At 51.5% G+C, this 23,457-nt stretch overlaps 1 protein-coding gene across 1 annotated transcript in view; it reads right to left on the reverse strand.

Moving 5' to 3' along the window:
- The window catches only part of ADGRA1 (adhesion G protein-coupled receptor A1), a 288,662-nt gene extending 267,264 nt beyond the window's left edge, over positions 1-21,398 (reverse strand). The window contains exon 1 of the mRNA XM_020973047.2: positions 21,024-21,398. Coding sequence (XP_020828706.1) covers positions 21,024-21,253 — 230 coding nt within the window. The 5' untranslated portion in view covers positions 21,254-21,398. The remainder of the gene's footprint in view (positions 1-21,023) is intronic.
- Positions 21,399-23,457: the final 2,059 nt, after the last annotated feature.

Consider the following 23,457-nt stretch of genomic DNA (forward strand, 5'->3'; position numbering starts at 1 on the left):
GTATCAGAATCAGGGAGGAACCACAGGTCTGTGCAGCTTTGATAAGTCACCATCCATTTCAGAGGACAATACTACCGACCTAGGCCATGTTCCTCAAGATCACTGGCCCCAACACAGATGACGAGAAAGCACTCAGCCAGCACACTCATCCCATCATCACAGCAAGCCACCAGTAATTAGAGTGACAACAAGCATTCCAAGGGCCAAGGACCATTAAAGGAAGAGAAGGATGGCTCCCCATTCCCTTAAAGTCTCTACCTGCTGAGGTAGCAGCCAGAAGATGAGCCTGGCTACCACAGGCACAGGCTTCCAGACCCAAACCCTGCGAGAGGATGAAGAGGAGGAGGGCATTGTTGCAACTGGTCTATGTGAACAACACAACCTGCTGTTGGCTTCAAGGGAGAACAGGCTGCTGCCATCTGACCCTTCCTTAACTGGGACTGAGCTCTGGGAGCTACATACAAACATGAGGTCTGGGCAAATTCCTCGACAACTGTTAACAAACCATGCAAATAGTACATTTGAAATTGTACCCATGTGACTTCACTATTGCTCTAGCAAACTCAAAGCAACCAGCTTCTTTTTACTTGTAGGAATGTGCATCTGTTTACTTGGTATGCCCTGGGGAGGGTGAGCTGAAGCCACGTGGTGACCAATGACCCTGATCTCTTGCCACAACAGAGCAGGAGAAGTTCACTAGGTCCTCATGGAGGCAGGGAAAGGTCACAGGCTTAATCTTGGCTATGCCCACATCTGCACCATCCCAAAGCTTCCATTTATAAAGGTCTCATAGCCATCTCAAACTGGATGTCCTATAAGATGTTGACAAACTTATTATTCTTTTCTTCAAACCCTTGTTCCCTTAAAACTTCCCTATTATTGTAGAGGGTCACCCTTATTTTCCCAGACCCTCAGGCCCCCAACCTAGAAGCCCTCCTGAATACCTCACTATCCCTCACCCCATAGATCCAATAGGGTGCCAAGGCCTGTTCATTTTACCTCTGCAGCCTCTCTTGTCAATGTCACCTCTGCAGCATCTCTTGTTCATTTCACCTCTTCAACCTCCCTTGCCAATGTCACCTCTGCAGCATCTCTGACATGCCACTTCCTCTCTTCTGACAGTTCCTACCCTGACACAGACCCTCATCACCTCACACCTGCTGTGGTAGTGGTGGGGGTGTCTGCCTGCCTCAAATCTCTCCGCCTCTAATCTATCCTTTCAGCCACTTGAGTGATTTTCCTAAAGCACAGGTCTGATTATGTCACTGACCCTTTCTCAATGAACTACAGTGGCTCCCAATGGTCTCCAGGAGCAAATACAACTGCTCTGTGGAGCATTCCAAGCCCTTCATAACCGAGCCCCCTCCCACCTTTCCAGTTGTTTTCTACCTCACTCTCTACCACATATGCTTCCATCCAGTAAAACTGGCTTCCTGGTTGTTCCACAAACAAGATGCTACATCTCTCAGCTCTGGGCTTTTTTTCTGGCTATCTCCCATTCTCGTTGCTCTCCTCAGCCTCTTAGAATCCTCAGCACTAATTCCTCATTATAAATTCAGCTTTTGTGGATCCCTCCAGCACCCCCCCCCGATGAACTCTTACTCATGTATTTATTTTGTGCATGCTTGTGTGTGTGTATGTGTGTGTGTGTTTGTGTGTGTGTGTGCGCGTGTGGGCGCATATGTGTGATGTAGGGCTAGAAAACATTCACATCACATCTCTTACACACCCCGGCTATGGGATCCTGGGCCACTCACCAAACCTAGGTCCTCTACTTAGACCACACGCCTGGAAAGGGTCTGATATGCATGCTAGGAGTTCCCTCTCTGTCAGGTCCCAAGTCTAGGCACTAATCCGCTTCTACCTTCTTGCTTTCTCATCCAATGGAAGCCACCTGAGGCAGGACCAGTTTGTGCCCACTTGGCTTCTTCCTAGGGCCTGGCCTAAGAGAGGTTCTCACAAATGCTAGCTGCTTGATGGACAACAAAAGCTCCTCTTTCTCTCATTTCAAGACAGGTAGTGGATGTGAGATATTTGTGGAAGGAAAGAGGCTCTATACCCCCACAGTCTTGAGCTGGAAGGTACTTCCAAGGCCATCTGGCCCAACGCCAACATTCTACAGATGAGAAGACTCAGGCCCAGAGGACTTAATGGACTTGCCCAAGGTGAGCTGGCTCCTGACTGGCTGCCTAGATCAGAGATAAGACCCTCAACTGTGGGTCTCCCCAAACCTCTCTTTATTTGGGATAAATCTAGCAGGGTGTTACATAGCATCTGGCCTATTCTCAGTGAATTGATCACTTCAGTGGCCAAGATGGTGAGTCTCTGGTGAGAGATTTGTCTTTGAGGGAGGGGACAGGGAGGGGGAGGAGTCTTTGAATAAACACTTTCTGGCTCTGGGACCTTGGTCCAAGCCAAGACTAAGACCAGGCCACAAATATCCCAAATGTCTCAGTGTCCCAAAGCCCCAGCCACATGGCAGCAGCTACCCTGGGCCAGGCCTGGGTTCTCTTTGTCTAGCTGGGGTTTCTAAGCTGCTTTTGCCAGTTGGCTACAAAAATGCACAATGAAGGAGAGAGCACAGCTAGCCTCAGACATGACTCATCAATGGGATAGGCACAGGTAACCCCTCCCACCACGCCAAACCCTCTCCCCCTCCCCGCCCCTGCCACCCTACAGCCCAGTTCCAGGCAGCCATGGAAGGAAAAATGGGGAGTGCCTTCATCCCAGGAAGGTTTGTCTGTGATTAATGGGCAGGACAGGCAAAGCCCCCTGAGCCCAGTGAGGCCCCAACAGGGCCTTTCAAGTAGGAGCCCAGCGAGGTGGTTGGGAAGCATCTGGCCCAGAACCAGCACCTGAGCCGACATGGCTTCTATGCAGCTCCAGGCAGCTTGGCCTCCAGATTCATCAGCTCTGGAGATGAGCCCGGATTTCATAAATTAAAACATGTGAGAAAACATCTCAGGAAATGTCCCGTTTGTGGCTGTCGATCTAAGATGCTTGGACAAGGAGGATGAAGGGAGCAGGTAGGGGAGGAAAGCAGGAAGCAGAGTGGGAGGGAAATGGAAAGAGAAAGGTTGGGGGAAGGGAAAGCAAAAGCCAGGCCCAGGGGTAACAACTGAGGCGATGGAGAGGGAGGAGCATCCAGTCCAAGAGGAGCTGAGCCTTAGTGATCCCTCCCAGGGCCAGGGACTCAACCCACTCTGGGCGGGTGCCACCCACAGCCACTCTTGCCACTCCAGCGTCCTTGAGTTGGATCTAGTTCACAAAATGACAGGATCTCAGGTTTGGGAGGGACCTGAGAAGTGCCTCTCTGGACCACAATCCCCTTGATAATGTGCCCAACACTGCTAGGTATGTGCCTCAGTTGGGCAGTGATGGAAGGGGCCCATAATCCTTGAAATCATCTCACAAATAGCTCTTTGGGTGCTGGCTGTGGACCAGAAACAAAGCAGGTACCAGTCACCTGGTGAGTGGCCAAGCAAGGTGTAGAAGACAAAGATGACCAGATAGGCCTCAGCCGTAAGAAATCATGAGTATGATGAGAGGAGAGAAGCTAGGAAACACTTTTCAGGACAGACACAAAAAGCCGACAGAGCGCTAGGGGATGATGAAGGCCCTGCCCTCTGCCTCTGAAGAAGTGGGGGTCTGTGGGGGCAAAGTGCTGCAGGTAATGCCAGACTGTGCCAATGTGTTTGTTAGTCTTGCTGAAATGACTGGCCTCTTTTAAAAAAGATTTTTTATTGTTAGAGATGCTCTTTGTGGGGGAAGGGTAGAGAGAGATTGATAGGGGGATGTAAGTAAGAACAACAGTTCTCCACAAAAAGATAAATAAACAAACCAAGAAAACCTCCCAGGAGAAGCCCTGATGTTCTGGAGCAGCCTAGTCCACTTTGGGGATACTCAAACTGATAGGAAATTTTCCTTTTATGGAGCTGAAATCTGCCTCCCTGCAGCTTTCCCCCATGGCCCCTGGTTCTGCCCTCAAGGCAAAGCAGAAGGAGTGCCTCCCACCAAATACCAGACCACAACTCTGTCTGCCCCCAGACATCTTTTCTCCAGGATAACCATGGATGCCTGAGCTGATGCCCACATTGTATGATAAGGAGGAAGGAGGAAGGAAGAGGACCAAGGCCAACGCAACATCCACAGCAGAGTGGAGGGCAGGCAGGCCAGAACGGAACCCTTGGTGATTGGCTTATCAATGCTATAGAAACTGCTGCAAAGCAGTTGGGAAACCCTTGGTTTCCCCAAATTGGCCAACATTACCTTCAAAACTGCAGCTCTCAATATTGAATTATTCCCTGGATCCTACTATCCACAAAACAACTCATTCCAATAACCATTAAGCACCTGCTACATGCCAAACACTGTGTGCTTGTAGGGACAAAGACAAAAATGAAACAAGCCCTTCCCTCAAGGAGCTTATGTTCTAGGGCCACACCCTCATGTCTATCTGCACAGGGCTATGTGAAGAGTGGTGAGAAAGTCCTAAGACTCCCATGCTTTTCAGCATGGTGTTTTCAGCCATGTTGTCAAATACCTTCAATGAGGACGAATGCGGCATCGAGGTCAGCTGCTGTACTGATGGTAAATTCTTCTACTTGAAAAGGCTGCAAGCCAAGACCAAAGTGAAGGGAGAGTCGGGGCACAATTTTCTGTTTGCAGATGGTTGTGCACTCGATGCAGCCTCTGAAGCTGAGATGAAACAAAGTATGGATCGATTCTCTGCTGCTTGTGCTAATTTTGGTCTGACAATTAACACCAAGAAAACACAGGTGCTCCATCAGCTGCCAGCACACCACCCATATGTGGAACCATCAGTTACGGCAAATGGAGAAGTTTTGAATGCTGTGGATCAGTTCACTTACCTTGGTAGTGTACTTTTCAGGGATGTATATATTGATAAAGAGGTTGACACATGCATTGCCAGAGCTAGCTCAGTGTTTCAGAGGCTACAAAGGAAAGTCTGGAGAGAAGACATATTAGACTGACTACCAGACTGAAGGTCTACCAGAGCCCTTGTGCTGACCTCGTAGTTGTATGCCTGTGAAACCTGGACAGTTTGCCAGTGCCAGGCCAGGAAATGGAATCGCTTCTGTTTGAATTGTCTTAGGAAGATTCTGAAGATCACCTGGCAGGATAATGTACCAGACACTGAGGTCCTTTCTCAAACAGAACTACCAAGTATTCAAACTCTGCTTCAGAGAGCACAACTCTGATGCGCTGGCCATGTTGTTCAAATGCAAAATGTATACTTGCCAAAAAGACTATTTTACGGTGAACTTACACAGGGCAAGGTTCACATGGTGGTCAGCAGAAGTGATACAAGTACACTCTCAAGGTCTCTCTGAAGAACTTTGGAATTGATTGGGTGATATGGAAGACACTGGCACAGGACTGCCCAGCATCAGAGAAGGTGCTGTGCTGTATGAGGCAAGGAGAATGGAAGTAGCTCAGGAGAAACTCGAGATGCACAAATTTAGAGAATCCACCCCAAATGTTCACAGACTATTCGTGCCCAACCTGCGGTAGAGCCTTCTGAGTTCATACTGGTCTGGTGAGCCGCGGTCGGATGCACTATAACCTGACTGTAATACAGTGATGTCACTTTGACCCTCTTCAAGAATGAAGGACAACAACAAGTAAGGCCTCCAGTCTGGGATCACAGCAACTCACAGCCCACAGAGGTTCACCATCTTCCCTGTTGGGTTGACAATAGGCTTGGAAGATCTGCACTGGCTCACCTATCAGCCTGTTGAGAAGAGTGGATCCCACGAGGAAGGTTTGGAGGAAAGAGTTGAAGTTCTGCTTGTGACATGGCACCTTGGGATCTTCCACAGGCCACTGGGTGATGCAGAGCTGGGGGTAGTCATCCGGCCTCCCTTGAGGAGCTCTGGGGAGGGGCAGGGCCATTTGGATGTGATACCGCTAAGGGCCCACCCCACTCAGACTCGATGAGCCTCAGAACCATTTTATGAGGAAGGGCTGAAGGAACTGCAGGTTTGTGGTCCGAAGAAGAAATGACTCAAGGTGACCCTTTCCCTAGGAAGAAGGCTTCGATTGATTCTGTAGGGCCCCGGGAGTCAGAACCAGTATGAGGGGCTCTGAGTCATCCCAAAGAGGCAGGGAGAGCTCAGATCTTGCCCTGGAAGGACTCAAGAGTCCACCAGTGCCAGCTGTCATCCTGGTGCAACAGAGCCTCCAGTGTCATCTCCACTCCAGAACCCACTTGGCTTTGCAGGGTTGTCATTCTCTTTTCATTTTTTTGTTTTCATTTTTTTAACATATTCATTGAAAGTTGTGAGTTCCACATTCTATCTCACCCTCCCTCCCTTCTCTTCCCCCTCCCTGAGATGGGAAGCAATCAGATTGAGGTTATACATGTGGGCACACTCATTCTAATAGGACTGGAAAACATGACTTGTCAAATGTGGCAGTTGGTTAATAAGCTTCACTCTCTCAGGCTGAAGTACCTAAAATCTCATTATACCATGGAGGAGGGAAGGGGTTTAGGGATCCAAGTGGAGTGCTCAAGGCAACAGTCCCCATTCTATTGAAGGAAGTCAGTCATGTCAATGGGGTATGCAGACATACTCCCCTGTGGGGGTCAGGTGGGGAGGGGGCACTTCCTTCCATCACAGTTATGATTCTACTCTTGGACAAGCAGGGGTTCGAAACACAGCACTTTGCCCTGGACATGAGGGACTGGCTCTCCAGTCTGAATGCACAGCTTCTGGTGTCACGAGGCAGATTCTAGACTCCTTGTCTGCCTGTGCCCCTTCTCCACATTCCACAGGACACACATTTGGTAAGCTCGGATGTGTGCAGAGCTCAGGGGATACAAGGGCTCCTGCCCTGGATACACTTACAGACACTGAATGTAATGAGTCCAATGGGCATTTCACCCCTCACTCAGCTTCATAGTCTGTGGCTTGCAAGAAATGCATCTTAACCTTCCTTGGATCCTAGACTGGGCTCCCGATTGGAATGGGGAGCTCAACCCTCTTGGGTATTTATAGGCCAGACATCCAGCCTTGTGTCTAGTCTCCAGCCATCACTGACCACATTCTCCTGACCCCACTCTTCTCCCAGGCTTATAACTATCATGTCAATGCCAAGGAGGACGGATTGCTTTGGGAAAATCTAAGAAAAACAACAAAAAAAGCAAAAACAAACTCCAAGCCCCGTCCTTCCTCTGAGGCGCTCTGCTTCTCCAGGGAGACTTGGGCTCCCCAGAAGGACTTGGCAACATCTTGTGAATTGGGGTAAATTTGCTTTCAGAATGTTTCATCACTGAGAAACTAAACACATGGGGGGATGCTGGCAGACTGTCCATGAATATCGAGTCCATCTTCCCACAGAGAGACGTAGTGTGCCTCCACCCCGGGATTTGTTGCCAAGTCCAGGATTATCCTCAGAAGATCCCAGAATGGGAGCCCTGGCCCCCAAGGCTCCCCCCACCCCCACCCCCATTTGATGTCCACTCCAAGTCCCAGCGAATCCACATCCTTCCTTGAATGGGGCATTCAGAGCTGACTAAAGCTTCCCTCTACTTTGTGACCTGATACAGCAGCATTCAGAGACACTCTCACCTGCCTAGGTGGATCCCTGTGCCTCCCCAGGTAAACCTACCATACCACCTGCCTCTCAGAACTCCTAAACCATATGTCTGGTAGGTGTACCCCAGAATGGAAGCCAAGCCCTTCTTTCTTCCTGTCAAGGGCACTACCATCCCCTCAGTCCTTTGGGCTCACACTGTTAGGGTCACCCTTGCTCCCACCCCTCCCCCATCCAATCAGCTGCCCAACCTCATCATGTCCTTCTCCACAGCATCTCTCCATTCGTCTCCTCCTCTCCTGTCCCACTGTTACCACTCTGTTCATTCTCATCACCTCCCACTTATCTGTGGAGATCACCTCCAAACTGGTCTCTGCGCCTCAAGTCTGCCCACTGGGACTTTCTGCCCACTCCAATCTGCCCCTATTCAGCTGCCAAGCAACATTCAGATCCCCCCTACCCCCAACACCACCAGGATCACAGGGAGTCCCGCTTTTGGCAGGCAAAGCCCTCCCCTCCCTCAGGCTACGATGAAGCCAGCCACCCAGGTCTAGGTCCAAACTCTATCTCCCATCTCCAAGCCTTTGTAATGGCTGTTCGGAGTGCCCAAAAAGTGCTCCCTCTCCACCTCTGATGCCCAGAACCCCTGACTTCCTTCAAGACTCTGCTCATGCACCACTTCCTCCTCCCACGCTAGTGCCATCACCTCTGAGCGCTTCAATCAGGAGACTTGAGTTCAAATCCAACCTCAGACACTTCCTAACTGTGTGATCTTGAGTAAGCCACTTAACTTCTCAGCCTCCCATTTCCTCCTCTGTAAAATGAGGACCATGATAGCACCTCCCTCCCGGGGTTGCCTGAGAGCAAATGAGATAATAACTGCAAAAGCACTTTGCAAACCTCAAAGAACCGTATAAATGCTACCTGTTATTATCATTATTATCATTCCATGCTCTGCGTTTACCTCATGGGTTCTGAATGATAGGGCTTAGAATGTTACCCTCCTTGAGAGGAGAGTTTTGGGTTGTTTTTGCTTTTTCTTTGCACCCCCAAAGTTTGGCACAGTACCAGGCACACAGTAGGTGCTAAATGTTTGTTGAATGCTGGATCACCTCCAGGGTCAAGTGACTTGATCCTTTTCAGCCTCAGTTTTTTCACAGGGTTACTCACATTTGTTTCAGAGGGCTGGTGTGACTATGAGAAAACGGGACCAGGAAGGACACAGGAGGAGGGACCCACAGATTCAGCCCATGTGCCCTCAAGGTATCACAGACCAAACATGGGACCCAGGCACGTTCCAAGGCAGCTTCCTGAGGCCTTTCCTGATTCAGAACAGTCAGCTCCTCTTCTCACAAGGTGGAGGGGCAGGAGATGACTAAAATCAAGAGTTGTGAAGGGCCTGGAACACACCCCCAGGCTCCTCCCTGGGGTCGTTGGTGGATTTGGCTAAAAGCCATGGCTGGACCCCAAGAGTTATTAGGGATTCCATCTCCTTCAGAGCTGCCAGGCCAGGGTCTGAGCTTGGCCCTGTGCTGTTTGACTGTCGATCCATGGACATTGATGGCACACTTATCCAGCCCCAGGGAAGACAAGGCTGGGAGAGGCGGCCAATGGCCTGGAGCACAGATTTAGGACCAAAAAGGTAACTTGACAAGATGGATTCTTGGATTGGCCCTAATAAGGCAATGGGTGAAGGGGTCAGCTGGAAGTCTTAGGAGACCACACCCTCCAAAAGTGTGTGCAATGGGAGGAGGGACGACATCACTGCTGCTACCCATGCCACTTTGCTCCCATCCCACTCCCCTCCTCCTTCCCTCTTTCCTCCTCCCTGACCTCAGGGTTAGCATCAGCCCCTTCACCCTTGGAAGATTTAGAAGATACCTCCTGCATCCAAACTACTTGGTACTGGCTAAGAAATGGAGTGGTGGATCACTAGAATAGGATAGGTATGCAAGACACAGCAGTCAATGACTATGGTAATCTACTGCTTGATGAACCCAAAGAGTCCAGCTTCTGGGATAAGAACTCACTATTTGACAAAAACTACTGGGAAAACTGGAAAAGAGGATGGCAGAAACTAGGCAGAGACCAACACCTTACACCCTCTGCCAAGATAAGGTCGAAATGGGTACAGGATTTAGACATAAAGACCGATACCATAAGCAAATTAGGAAAGCAAAGAATAGTTTCCTTGTCAGATCTATGGAGAAGAGAAGAATTTAGGACCAAAGAAGAGCTAGAGAACATTATGAAATGCAAAACGGACCATTTTGATTACATAAAATTGAAAAATTTTTGTACAAACAAGCCAATGCAACCAAGATTAGAAGGGAAGCAGAAAGCTGGGAAGCAATTTTTATAACCAGTGTCTCTGATAAAGGCCTCATTTCTCAAATATATAGAGAACTGAGTAAACTTTATAAGAATACAAGTCATTCCCCAATTGATAAATGGTCAAAGGATATGGACAGGCAGTTTTCAGAGGAAGAAACTAAAGTTACGTATAGTCATATGAAAAAAATGTTCTAAATCACACAAACATGTACACACATACACAGGCACATATGTATACACATATACATGCATGCATACAGATACAAAGAAACACATATATATACATATACACTCAAACACAGACACACACATACATACACATACAGACATGCACACACATATGCTCACACACACACACACACACACACACTGAATCTAGAGGCTGCAGAGAAATGCTCTCTGGTCCATCCCCAGGACACTCGGTGAGGCTCAGGTGGGGATGGCAGAGGAAAGCCAATAGGTTGGACTCTATGAACAGATGTCAGCAAAATGCAAACCCTTCTTGACGTTTCTGGGGCACAGTCAGGGCACCTGGAAGGCTCAGCTTTTTATAGCAGGGAAAGGGCTGGCTTCTTCTTGTTCCCATCCCTGGTTCTAACCCTAACTGGGCCAGTCCCATCCCCCTGTCTGGCTCAGAGTGCTCAGCCACTGAGGCCCGACAGTAGCAGCAAGAAGCAGAGGCAGCCGGCCTCCATGGAAGGTCAGCCTGGCTGGGGGTGGGGGTGGGGCAGAAGCCCACAGACCCCTGTCTGGCAGCAGCCCTCCTTCCAGAGCAGGACAGCTTTGCCCCTGCTGCAGAATGACCACAAACCTAACACAGACTAAAGGCTCAGGGATCATCCTGGGGGCCTCTGGGCTGACGAGGGATGGTCATCCGACCAGCCAGCCACATCTCTCCTCCTCGCCCTTGCCCTCTCAGGGGCTGGTTGAGTGTGGGCCCTGGTGATAAGTGCTTGGTACCCATCGTCCCTGTGACAGGTGACAAGCTCCCCACAAACCAAAGCAGGTTCCTCAACTGCCCCTCACACTGGCCACAATCTGGACCTGCCAAAGACCAACAGGGTGAGGCAGCCTGGGCCTGGGGCTTTGGGGAAGCCCCTTCATTCCCCCTTCAGGGATCTCCTCTGCTCTCATTCCCCTCAGCCAGCCTGCTTCCTACACTGTTACTCTGAACTTGAACCCTAACCAGAGGCCAACCTTAGTGGGCTCCTGCCCTCATCACTCACTCCCTATTTGACTCGGCCTCTCCGGGGCCCTCATGGAACACAAATCCAGAAGCCAGAGCAAGCACAATCATCTAGACCAGCCCCAGGCTTGGTGTTGGGACCCTGAGGCAAACAGAGCGGAGAGCTTCTTGAAGCAGGGAGTGTGGTCCAGTGGTCAGGGCTTGGGATTTGGGGTCAGAGGACTTGGGTCCCAAGCCTGGCTCTGCCACAGAATGCCTGGGTGACCCTGGACAAGTCCCCTAACTTGTCTGCACCTCAGTGAACTCTTCTGCCAAATGAGGGCATTAATCCCAACACTCCCTGAGGTACCTTCCTGCTCTAAAAGCAGATTAGGAAAGAAATAGAAACAGAGGCAGAGAAGGAGGCATCTCTGCAGTGAAGGAAGCAGGGTTCTATGAGCTGGGGGTGAGGGGGACAGACTGGAGGGAGATGAAGCCCCAGACCAGTTTGAGGGAATGGAGAGTGCCGAGGGGACTAAAGAGGAGAAAGATGGGAAAGGTAGGAGGCGCCAGGAGTCACTTGTGGGGGAGTCACATAGGGAGCCCCTGAAGACTGGGGAGCAGGGGCCGACAGGTGAGAAGGACAGATGCTCTGGAGGCACAGAGGCAATAGGGGTTAGACAGAGTCGAGAGACGGTGAGTGAGGACAGAAGGGGACCTGACAAGGACAGGTGAAAGTGGCCACATGCTGAAGACATTTATGGTGTTCCAGACCGAATCAACAGATTGAGACCTTGGCCACATTCCGTCCAGTTCCTGGTACGGCTCCAGGCCTGCAAGTGTGTTGGAATCCTCATGCCTTGGTCCAGCAAGCCAGTTCCTACCAGGGGCATGCCACTTCTCCCACTTCCTCCCTCCCCTTCCTTGCTCCTTCTTCGGCTAGACCCCATACCTAGGGCTCTATCGACTCCTCCCCCCACCCTGCCCCCAACCTACCTTTGGGGCCTCCTCCTTAACCCACCTTCCACCTACCATCAAGCACCATGCTCAGCTAGATTGCAAGCCCTCTGAGGGCAGGTATGGTATCTTATTCCCCATTTTTTTTTATCCCCTGGTGCTTCATCCTCTTTCAGACCCCTAAATGTGGGTGTTTGTTAATGCAACAATGCACCTATGTGCCTACCATGTGCCAGGAATGGGGAAGCTGTGTCACAAGATCTTGAGGAGTGGGCAGAAGAACAAGTGTAGCACATAGAGCCTTCAAGCCCTTCCCTTCTCTCCTCCAGCCTCCTGGGGTAGCCCTCCCCCAGCCCCAGAGCTGAGGACACAATTGAGGCCTTTCACAGCCAAAGGCCCCTCTGCCCCCTCCCCCTTTTCACAAGGGCCTGGCATTCAACCATTGCTCCCCTTTACTCCAGACTGATGCAGAGGTGACCCTTCTCACCAAGACCAACACCTCTACACTGAGCTTCCATCCTGTCCCCTCCTGTTTGATCCCACAGATTGCCTCTCTGGCATTCCCGCTCCCTGGAATTTTCTATCAGTCTCTCTATCTCCTGTCTCCTTCCCAGCTGCCTGCAAACACACCCATCCTAAAAATAAAATAAATCCCTCATTAGGTCCCTATTCTCCATCCCCAATTGTGATTGTCCTCTATCTTTTTTCCTTTCTCAGCTACACTTCTTGAAAGAAGCCACCTCCGCTTCCTCTTTTCTCACACCCCCAAGATCCAATATGGTGCCAAGGCCTTGCGATTTCACCTCTGCAGCATCTCTTGTCAATGTCATCTCTGCCCATCTCACCAATATGCCCCTTTCTCTTTACTCCCCATCCTGCACCCCTGGACTATTGCAATAGCTGCTGGTGAGTCTGCCTGCCTCAAATCTCTCCCCATTCCAGTCCATCCTCCATAGTCACTAGAGTAATTTTCCAAAAGTGAAGGTCTGACTATGTCATCCCCTATTCAATAAACTCCCATGGCTCCCTATTGTCTTTTTATTCTCCATTTATTTCTCTTTTTCAGGAAGAAGAAAACATTCTATAAATCATAAGCCAGTGACTTTGATTTCTGGGGGAAAAAGGTAAAACTGATTTTTTTTTTCTTTAAAAAATTGTTATTGATTTCTTCTCTCTATATACCACCTACAGTTCCCAAAATATCTCACTCACCCCCACTCTCCTGAGAGCTATCTCTCATGACAAGGAATTTTTTAAAAGAGGAAAGAAAGCTTGGCAAAAGAATGCATCAACAAAATCTGATGTTCTATGCAGTATTCCACATGTATCATCCCCCACCTCTTCAAGGAAGGAAGGACAGTATGTTTTCACATCTTTTCGCACCAATAGGGAGATAACCCCGGAGCCCTAAAGGTGGTAGGATGCACCTCCCAGAACACTGGTCCTGCTTCCAGCCTAACTCTCACAGCTATCATCTGGGGAAATAAGTCCTGTACAGATGGGGTCAGCCATCCTAACCACCCACAGGGCAGGCAAGCCCATCCAGCTGAAGCAGCTAGGCCCCCAGAGGGAGCAAAGGGAGGCAGCAGTTGCCAGGTAGGTCCAACTTTCTTCAGTAACATCTTTTATCTATTTTTTTTTGGCTAGGCAATGGGGTTAAGTGACTTTCCCAGGGTCACATAGCTAGTAAGTGTCAAGTGTCTGAGGCTGGATTTGAACTCAGGTCCTCCTGACTCCAGGGCCAGTGCTCTATCCACTGCACCACCCAGATGCCCCCTCCTACAGTAACATCTTGACCACCATCTTCCCTCTTGTCCTGATGAAGACAGCCCAGGACCCTGGACCCAAGAGGCTGGAAAAACCAGGATTCCAGCTCAGACACATGATCCTGGGAAGCTTCCCTTGTAAAGATGAAGCCTGGACCTGTTCCCACAAGGGCTGCAGCCTCAGCTCCTGAAGACCCTAGAAAGAAAGTTTTTGTCACCCAAATCCTTGGCCCTGTCCAATGGTCCAACATCAGAAACTGATGCCATTTTATCACAGAAATGACACAGAAGAAGAGGCCTGACCTTCTGCTTTGGGCTGTATGGTAAAGACCTGGGATGTAGCTATATGACCCATCCACTGGACTTGCAACTGAGACCTTCCTTCTGTGCTTTCTCCTCCATTAGAATGGGAGTCCCCAGAGAGCCTGGACCCCCTGACTTTTTTTTATATCTTCAGGGTTTGGCACAATGCAGTACTTAAATTCTTCATTCATCCATTTATCATGTTTACCATTTCTTACAGTGGAGGAATATCCTCATACATTCTTAAGCTATGGTTAGCCATACCACAAACAATTAGGTCTAGATCTTAGATACTACAAAAAGTGCTGCTAGGAATATTTTGGTGGCCTGTCTATGGGGCCTGTCTTTTTGTCATTGACCTCCTTGGGGTAGATGCCTAACAGTGGTATCTTTCAATCAAAGGGTGTGGGAGTTTTAGCCACTTTCTTGAAAGGCTTTCTTGAAGGCTTTCAAATAACTGCCAAGACAAAATTGAATTATGGGAGAATGATATGTCCAAGTTTGGCCCAGGAAGACTTGAGAAAATGTCTCTTATCATTGTAAATGTGGGGGACTATGGGGGCAGAACATTGCATATATGGCCAGACTGGCCACTAAGTAACTGCTGGTTAATTTTGCTGCAATGCTGTTTTCTCTTTTGAAGTTTTTGGTACTTGGGGAGCTCCTGGGGCCAGGGAGAGCATGGATTTGGAAATGAATGTGATACGAAATCAGGAAGCATCGATAAGATGACACTTTAAAGTCCAAGTCACACAGAAACATCAAATTCCTGAGCAGAGACTCTGTTCTGTGTGCACCAGGCTGGGGGCCACATAGGAACAAAGAAGGGAAAGGACCAGCAGAGCCTGGAGAAGGTGAGATCATGGCAAGGAGTCTAAGCCTCTCACCTCACATCAACATCCTTGGCTTGGCAGGACAAACCACAAATGGCTGAAACCTGGGAGAAATAAAGAGACCATCCGATAACCTGAGCATATTGAGCTGGCCGGGAGGAAGAGAGGGAAAGTCAAGGACTGAGCAAACCCCAGCCCAGGGGGCCAAAAGGTCCGACAGGTGGCTGGATTGTTAAGAAAAGGACTGTGTGGAGCAAAAGAGACACTGCAACGCCGGGGCCATCACAATGCTCAAAAATGAAATGAGAGAAACCAACAAACTGTAAGTCACTAACTTTGTCTTCAATACCTGGCAGAATTCTAGTAAACAGAGGGATGGTTTGTGAGCCCTCAGAAAGCGATCACCAAGAGCCTCCTGGCTTCATCTCAACAAACCACATCTGAGGCCTCTCCCTAGGGAGGGAGGTGCATCTCTCCCAAGCAATCTCGCCTGAAGCATTAGGCAGATCTCTGGGTGGGGCTCTCCAGAAGACAATGGAGGCATGGCTGGGCATCAGTTTATCGGATAAAGGCTTGGAGCTCATATGAATGGGATAGTTAGCCATAAGGTCTGCTTTAGGAGAGTCCTAAGCACCAGGGACAAGGAGGACACTTGCACTCTCTACTCTGCCCTACCCAGACTGCAGCTGTGGTCAGCTGCATTTTAGGAAGGAAACATCCCTGGTTGGGAGAACTGGACATGTGTAGCCTAGAGAATATTATGACTGGGGGTGGGGGAGATAGGAGATTCCCAGGGCTGTCATGCGATATCAGATTAGCCTTGTGCTACTTGACCCCGGAGGGGTCCCAAAATGACTGGGAACTAAAGAGAAGCAGCTTTAGGCTTGATGTCCAGAAGACCTCAGTGAGGAGAGCAGGCCCAGCTGAGAATGGGATGCTCTCCCTGTCAGGTACATTGTGGAAGTGATACTAGCTCAGATGGGGTGCTGGGGTGGGGGCTCCTGGGAGCCTTTTCAGGTATGAGGCTCTAGAGTTCTATAAACAAAACAATGAAGAGGAAAATCATTGAGTCTCTGTGAGGAGCAGCTGAGACCCAGAGCCAAGAATGTCTGGTTCCATCATTTTCTCCTGGACAGTTTGTTTTTGAGGTGAGCAGAGCAGATAAAGTTGCCTAGTCCGGGCACGTGGAACATGGGAGTCACAGCTGAGGGCTGGCTCTTGAGAAGGTGTTATAGAAATGATGGACTTTGGAATCCCAAATGGACAGAGGGCAAGTGAGGTCAGAACAAGAGGGAAAGATGAGAAGGGCCTAGAGGTCAGTCCAGACAAGACTGTAGTACACAGTCAGCCCTAGGGATGAGGGTGGGGGAAGGGGAGGAGGTAAATATAAACAGAATTGGGAATTCCAGACTTGGGAGCCATGAGAATCAAGCATTTCTGAGAAACAGTAGGCCTAAGAAACAGAGATGGTGGCAGGCAGAGCCAGGGGGCAAATGGAGTAGAGGGGGCCCTCCAAAGTAGCCTGGCCAGAAGCTGAGGGACATCCTTCCAAACAGAGCAGTCCTCAGTGGAGGGAGAAGGTTTTGCTGATTAAGAATCACTGTCTGTGGCCACTGAGATAGAGTGAGTTAAGCCTCACTAGGAAAACCAGGATGACCTGCATCCTTCGGCTCCGGAGAACCATCTGCCCTCTAGCAGGTTAGATGGGAATCACTTGGACCTATTCCAGAACACCCACACGGGCTGTCCACAAGGGGACCCTTCCACTGTCAGCATCTCCCTAAAGAGGGAGGATCCTCAGGGCTCTGCGTGCTTGGCTACAAGTATTTCTCTTCCTTCATCCACACTTGGGCTGAATCCATGAAATCCCCAATGGGATCCATGTGGCCTGGGCTAAAGCGATTGGCCACAAGTGGATCACCAGAGGACAGTGAGTCCTGATAATGTCTCCCTTCACAATGCAGGCCCAGGTGCCAGAGCATTGCTTCATTACAAGCCTCAGGGCACTGGACAGACAGTCAGGACCCATGATCCCATGTCCCACCTCCTGGGGCCTCCTAAACTCTAGCCCCAGAACAGCCAACCCCTTTAACCCAGAACAGCCCTAGCCTGGGAGTGGGAAGGTGAGGAGGGAGGGTCCTAGGTGGGGGACTTGCAGCTGCAGCCACAGCCTTGGTCAGACAGCCTGGAGATCCCTGGAAAGCATCCCAGACAAGGGCCCTGGCCTCCTACTGACCTCAGCCTCACCCCCTCATTCCTCTTGGCCTGGCCTGTGGACTATGCAGCTGTCTGTCGAGCAGCCCCCACCTGATACTGATAGAGCAGGCCCCCTCCCCCTGGCCTTTGCCCAGCGTCTGCCCTTTGCAGATGGACTGCCCGGCGGCCTGGGCCTCTGCTCCCTGGAGCCCTGCTCTGCAGCTCCCCTGGCCTGGCTTACCATGAAGTCCCCCCCAAGCCAGTCAGCCATTTCCAGAGCAGCTTGGCCACAGTATTCTGTCTGATGAGACAGCGAAGGGGCTCCCTGTGGTGCAGGGGATGGAGCCCCAAGTTAGGCATCACAAACCACAACTGAGGGGGAACCACCTTCAGTGTCTGTAGGGAATCAGTTCGTAAAGCGACTCTGGGGACATTCATCACTAGTCAGCTAACAGGCCAATTGCCCTCCTTCCCTGCTCCATTCACCAGAGCAGGAGAGCTTGCCAGCTGTGAGCTGAAGGTCTGGTAGCGGCACATGAGCACAGAGAGCCCTGGGGGTTAGTGCAAAAATGTGCCTGAGGCAGCAGGCCTGGTCACCTGGATCAAAGCCCCTGCTCACTCTTACTTATTTCCCACTTCTCTGACAGGGGCCCCATAAATGTGTCCCCAGCAGATGGAGAAGCCCTTGTCCATCAGTTTCATTCTAGGAGAACCTCAGAGCACTGTGGGCAATTCCTGTCCATGTTCTGATCGTCCAGCTCCCTGGTTCCAGGCTCTGGCTCATGATCAACAAGCAGACTGTCTAACACAGACAGACAGACAGAGGGATGGGTAGGCCCGGTCTGCTTCCCCATCCAGGGCCTCCAGCCCTCCATGTGGAGAGCCCTGCCCTCACCACCCAGCCACCACTCAAACTTTCTGCCTCCTATGCTTGGATTCCTGATGGCACCCCTGCATGTCCATGTATGCACATAGGAACCCCAAGAGAGCTAAGCCTGGGGGACTTACAAGACCCTTGGAAAGCCTCAGCTTCAGCAGCCCACCCTCAGTTTCCCTGTTGCCTGAGGGCAGGCTAACTTGCTCAGACTTTCCTTGGGGCAAATGGCCCCAGTTAGCTTTCTCTTCACTTGGATAAATGTATTTCCTCTCCCTCTCACTTAAAAGTTTCCCTTCATGGTAATGCCTTCCCTCCATTGATTATCTGATTGACCCTGTAGAAATCTCGTTTGTACCGAGTTGTTCTCCTGGATTTTTTCTGCCATACCCTCCAGAATTAGACCATGAACTTCTTGAGAGCTAGAGCTACTGTTTGTGTCTCTTTGTATCCCTAGGATTTTTTCAGTGCCTGGCACTTAGTAGGTGCTTAATCAATGCTTCCTGTTTGTCCCCTCTGCTAAGCTTCCTCACAAATTGCAAAATCTCTGTGTTAGGGACTGGCTCTGTTTTGGCCAGCTGGCTTGCTGCAGATTTGAAAACCAGAAGTGACCAGCTCAGAATTAGCTCAAACAACCTGGCATCGGATGGCATACTGCTTTACTATGTGTTTGCTTAGTGCTCAAGTGGGGATGAGGATCTATGACAGATCACTTCTTTAGCCTGCTGCCAGACCCCATATCTGGGGCTTCCCACCACCCATCCCAGCCCCCTGCTCAGCACCCTCAGTGAATGCTGAATCCCATGGGGCCAAACTTAACCTCATCACAATTGCTACTTAAATATTTCACAGTGAAAGAAAGAAGGAAGAAGCCTCAGGCCAGGATGAGGGGGGGAGTGGCAGAGTGGGGAAGGGGGGAGTGAAGTTGGGATTCATGATTCAGGCCCATTTTCTGCTCTTTGGGGGAAATTCAAAAGATTTGGAGGGTATGAACCAATGAATCTACAAGCAGTTTTTAAAGTACCTACTATGTGCCAGTTCGATGCTAGGTGCTACAAAGACAGAAAAAAAAAGGGAGCTCTCAGCATGCACAAAAAAAAAACACGGTAATTTTGGGGGGGATAAAAAGGGGAGGGGAAACTAGCAGCCCAGACTCCCAAAGAAGCCTAGGAGTCCAGCTCTGGCTCCAAACTTATGGAAGGAGAGTGAGGTCAGGGTACACATGCACACACAGACACAGACACACACACAGACACACACAGACACAGACACACACACACACATACACACACACACCCACCCTTCTTCGGCCTAGAGGCCGTCTCCCTGAGAATAATTAGCCTGCCCATTAGCTCAAACAGCTCTGAAAGTGGAGGCTGCAGCATACACGTCACATCTGTATAGTGACAGGCTGACGCTCTCCAGATGTGGTCAATTATTCTCTCTTTACCAGGCGTCTTCCAGAAAGTGATGACTTGAGGAAAAGCACAGTGAGCAGTGAAGATGTTCACAGCATGAACTGTCAACAGAAGAACATTGAGCAGGCGAGGCCCAGAGGCCAGGGCAGAGGAGGGAGGGAGTGATGGCTTCGCTTGGAGTCATTTCCAGGATGGGCCCATGACCGTGACCTCCCCTCTCCCTTCTCCTGCAGCAGTCTTTTGACCCTCAAGTCTGCCTTCATTGACCCTCATCATGGCTCGGTCCTCAGACGTGGCCCCATTAAATAGAGGCCCAGGAGCCAATTTGCTTCTGGTCTGAAAGGTCCAGCAGCAGCCTATGCCCTGCAGACCTCCCCGTGGCTGGGGGTGGGGGTGATAGCAGCTTTGCTCTCAGGTAGCAGAGGCCTTCCTCACTCCACCCACTCCTGCCTTTCCCTCTTGCTCCACTCGGTTTAAACAAATTCTCCTTTCCGGTTGTTTTCAGGCTCCTGGTGAGCTGCCTGCTGGGAGGCTGAGGGGAAAGGGGGTGGGAGGGAGGAGAGGCGGGGGGTGTCGGCCTCGACTGGACCATGGCACCCTGAATGCCTCTCCATCCTGGTCAGTGAATGTTTCAGGAAAAGAAGGACCCAGAGACAGACTGACCAGGGCAAATTCTGCTCATTCCGAAAAGGAAAACACCATGAACCTTTCCAAAACAAACACTGACCCCTCGAGTGAAATCGTCTAAAGAGGTAGAACTCAAGTGGTCAGTTTCCGGAAAGCCTTCCAAAGCACAAAAGGGTGGGGAACGCTGGGAGGGCCTGGTGTGGGGGAGCAGGGCAGGAGGGGGACTAGGGAAGCCTAAGAGTGTGGGAGCTGGGGGTAGGGGTCTAGTAGGACAGGAGGCTAGGAAAGCTGGGAGGGCCTTGGGGGCTGGGGTTGGGGGATGGCGCTAGAGGGCACGCTGGTCCCCAAGCTCTGACAAGACACTAAATGCTACATCCATTCCTAGCAGGCTTGGCCGCCCAGAAGCCAAGTTCAGCCAAGGACCTGTTCTTCTGGTGTCTAACTTTTCCGAAACTTTTACAAGCAGAAAAGTTCCCCAGATGTTAGTTGGGTCAGGGTGTTCCTGGTTTTATCCTTCTCAGGGCAGGGGTGCAGCCACGAGCCCCCCTCCCCGGCCGGGCTCCAGCAGGGAGGGACAGGGTACTGACCAGATGGGGTCAAAGGGCCCTAGGAAAGCCAGGAGCCCCCAACCGCCCCTTGGGCTTGGTCCAGGGCCCAGCACCCCGCCAGGTCGGCCCCCAGCTGGCCAGGGGAGATACAGGCTGCACTTTCAAGTAAGAAACATTGGATAGGAGTGGGGAAAACGGCAAACCGACTCGCGTGGCACAGCTCTTCCCCTCCCCCTGGGAGTGGGGGCTGACTCGCTGCCAGGTCCCCAAGTCCCGGGGCAGGGGGCCCTCTTGGGTGGTTCGCGCATACACAGACATGGCACACGAGTGAGGCAGACAGGGGCAGCGGCCCAAGATGTGAGTCCCACTTCGCCACTCGGCAGCAGCGCGGGGTGCCTGCCTCAGTTTCCCAGCTACCCCCTTCCCAACTGGCTCCACTTACAGGCTGACGGTCCAGCGGGGCAGCAGCTCAGGCTGTGGCGTGGCCACCAGGTCTCCTCCGGCACAGGCCACTCGGATGCGCAGCTCGCGCCGCCCGGGTCCCTGGGCGCGCTCGGACGTGCACAAGCAGCCGTCCAGGGGCAGCTCGGGGCAGTAGCGACTGGTGGCCCCGAGCCCCGACAGGCTGAGGGCCAAGAACAAGTGCAGGGCCGGAGCGGCGCCGGGGGCCATGGGGTTCGGGGCGGCTGCAGGCTGGGGCTGCCGGGACCCGGGGCCGCCTCATGGCCCGTGCCGTCCGGCTGTCCGCCCTTCAGCTCTGGTCCACTCCTCTCCAGCTGTCCGCCCCGGGGCTCCTCCTCTTCCCTCCACCTCCTCCGCCTCCTGCCTCCCGGGCCGCCCCAGCCCGGGGAGGGGGGCGGGGCGGGGGAGGCTAGGGGGCGGGGGCAGAGGCGGGAAGGGGCGGACCAGCCTCTGAAGCCAGGGCCCAGGAGCTGAGGGCGAAGGGAGGCTGGCCAGGCTGTACCCTGGGCGGGCGGGCGGCCGACGGCCAGCTCAAGGGTTTCTGCTGCTGCAGCCGCTGTCGGGGCGGGGGGGGGAGGGGGAGGGGGGGGCAGAGCCTCCCGCTTATCTGGGGCGGGGCAGAAGCCCTGGGGCGGCCCCCCCATCCCGCAGAACCCCTAGGCGTCTCTGCCCGCTCCCATGCCCCCAGCCGTGTGAGGACTGCGGGCTTTGATGGGGATGGGCAGGGGTTCCTGCCAGTGGTTGTGCGTCTTCACACCAAACCCAAGCCCCAATTCCTGAACAGAGGGGAGCAGAGTCTCCAAGCAGAGGTTGTTTCCAAGACTGCCCCGGGCCCTGGTCTGGAGTCTGCCGTTTCTTTCTGTTTCTGGGGAGACAAGTCGACACGTGTTTATTAAGCTTTTACTATGTGCCAAGCACTGTGCTGTACACTGGGAGTAGGAATACGAGCAAAAAATAAAAGCTCCTTGCCCTGGGAATTAGGGTTACGTTCTAATGAGGAAAGGCATAAAAATGGAAACTAGGTGCGGGGAGCGGGTACCAGCGAGTTAAAGACCGGAAATTCAGAAGTACAGCTGGAAGTGGAATTGTCGGGCCCAGGCACTTCCCCCAAATGGAGCTTCCCATCCCCCACCCCCTTTGCCTATGGATGGGATGTTCTGGGTTCGGAAGGCTGCAAGGGAAGACCGATATTCCAGAGGGAGACTACAGATGAGACAAGGTGCTGAAGTCAGAAAGCTGCAATCCCCAACTTCTGGGGGAATGGAGGAGAGGACTCTCCTGGATTTCCATTTCTGAAGGCCTGCTGGATGCCAGATCCTGGGCTGTGCCCGGGGAACGCAGAGGGGGATGGACACAGGCTCAAGGACCTCTCAGGTTGGGGGAGGGGTGGCAGGGTGGACCCAGGCCCAGGAGATGGTCGGAGCCAGAGCATGGTGGGCACATGGTGGGCACATGGTGGCCCACACCAAGATGCAGAGCCAAGAACTGGGCAGGAGGAGAGGGATATTGGTGGATATGTTGAGATTTAGGGGTTCAGGGGTGCTGGGACCCCAAAATAGTAACAATATAGTTCATGCCCAAATGAATTCGACCCAAGACTTTTGCTGCACAGGTAAACACACCAACTGCACCATTTCTTAGGAAGGAGACACAGGAGGGCTTCTAGCATCTCATTAGCAGGTTAACTTTTGATCCAGTCAGACAGGAAGACAGGAATAGAGTCATAATAAGGGGTTAAATAAGCTCACTTTATTCTAGTCTAGTCTTCTTATAGGGAGTTTGCTGATAATGGGAGCACCTATTCCTACAGCATTCCCTAACAAGCCTTCTTGCAGGAACCAGCATGAAAGGGGGGGGCATCTCAATGGGGTTAATGGAGACCAGCACAACTTGTGCACTCCTGTAAGTCCCCTGAAGCCTCAATAGGGGTCGGTTGAGTCAAACACACAGATTCCCCCTCCCAAGCCTTGATGGGGGTCAATCAAGGCATAGAACAACATTCCAGCCTGCAGATTCACTCCTAAGGGGATCCCCAGTCACTGACCAGTGCCCACTTTCATTATAGGGCAACAGACAAAGAAGGCATATTGCCAGCAATAGCCTCACAATTTTACATCATTTCATCCCTATATCTACCGTAACTGCGCAGTAGAAACTGTTTTGAACCATGACCGTCAGAACTCATATCCAACACCTGGGAAGTAGAGATTGTTATGGCTATGGATCCTGGGAAGAAAACTGCAAGAAAGAATAACAAAAATCCACCTTACACACACTAAAATTCACCTTCCTTACACCTTATTTCAGGCAAAGACAAGGTTTATTAAAAAGAACACTGACTGGGGTGAGCGAGATTCCTAGTGAGTCTGAGCTATTGGCCAGAGCTTAAGAATCTGAGCACCTTAATGGAGACA

Source organism: Phascolarctos cinereus, unplaced genomic scaffold, assembly GCF_003287225.1.
Source record: "Phascolarctos cinereus isolate Bilbo 61053 unplaced genomic scaffold, phaCin_HiC Scaffold_3;HRSCAF=262, whole genome shotgun sequence".
Lineage (NCBI taxonomy): Eukaryota > Metazoa > Chordata > Mammalia > Diprotodontia > Phascolarctidae > Phascolarctos > Phascolarctos cinereus.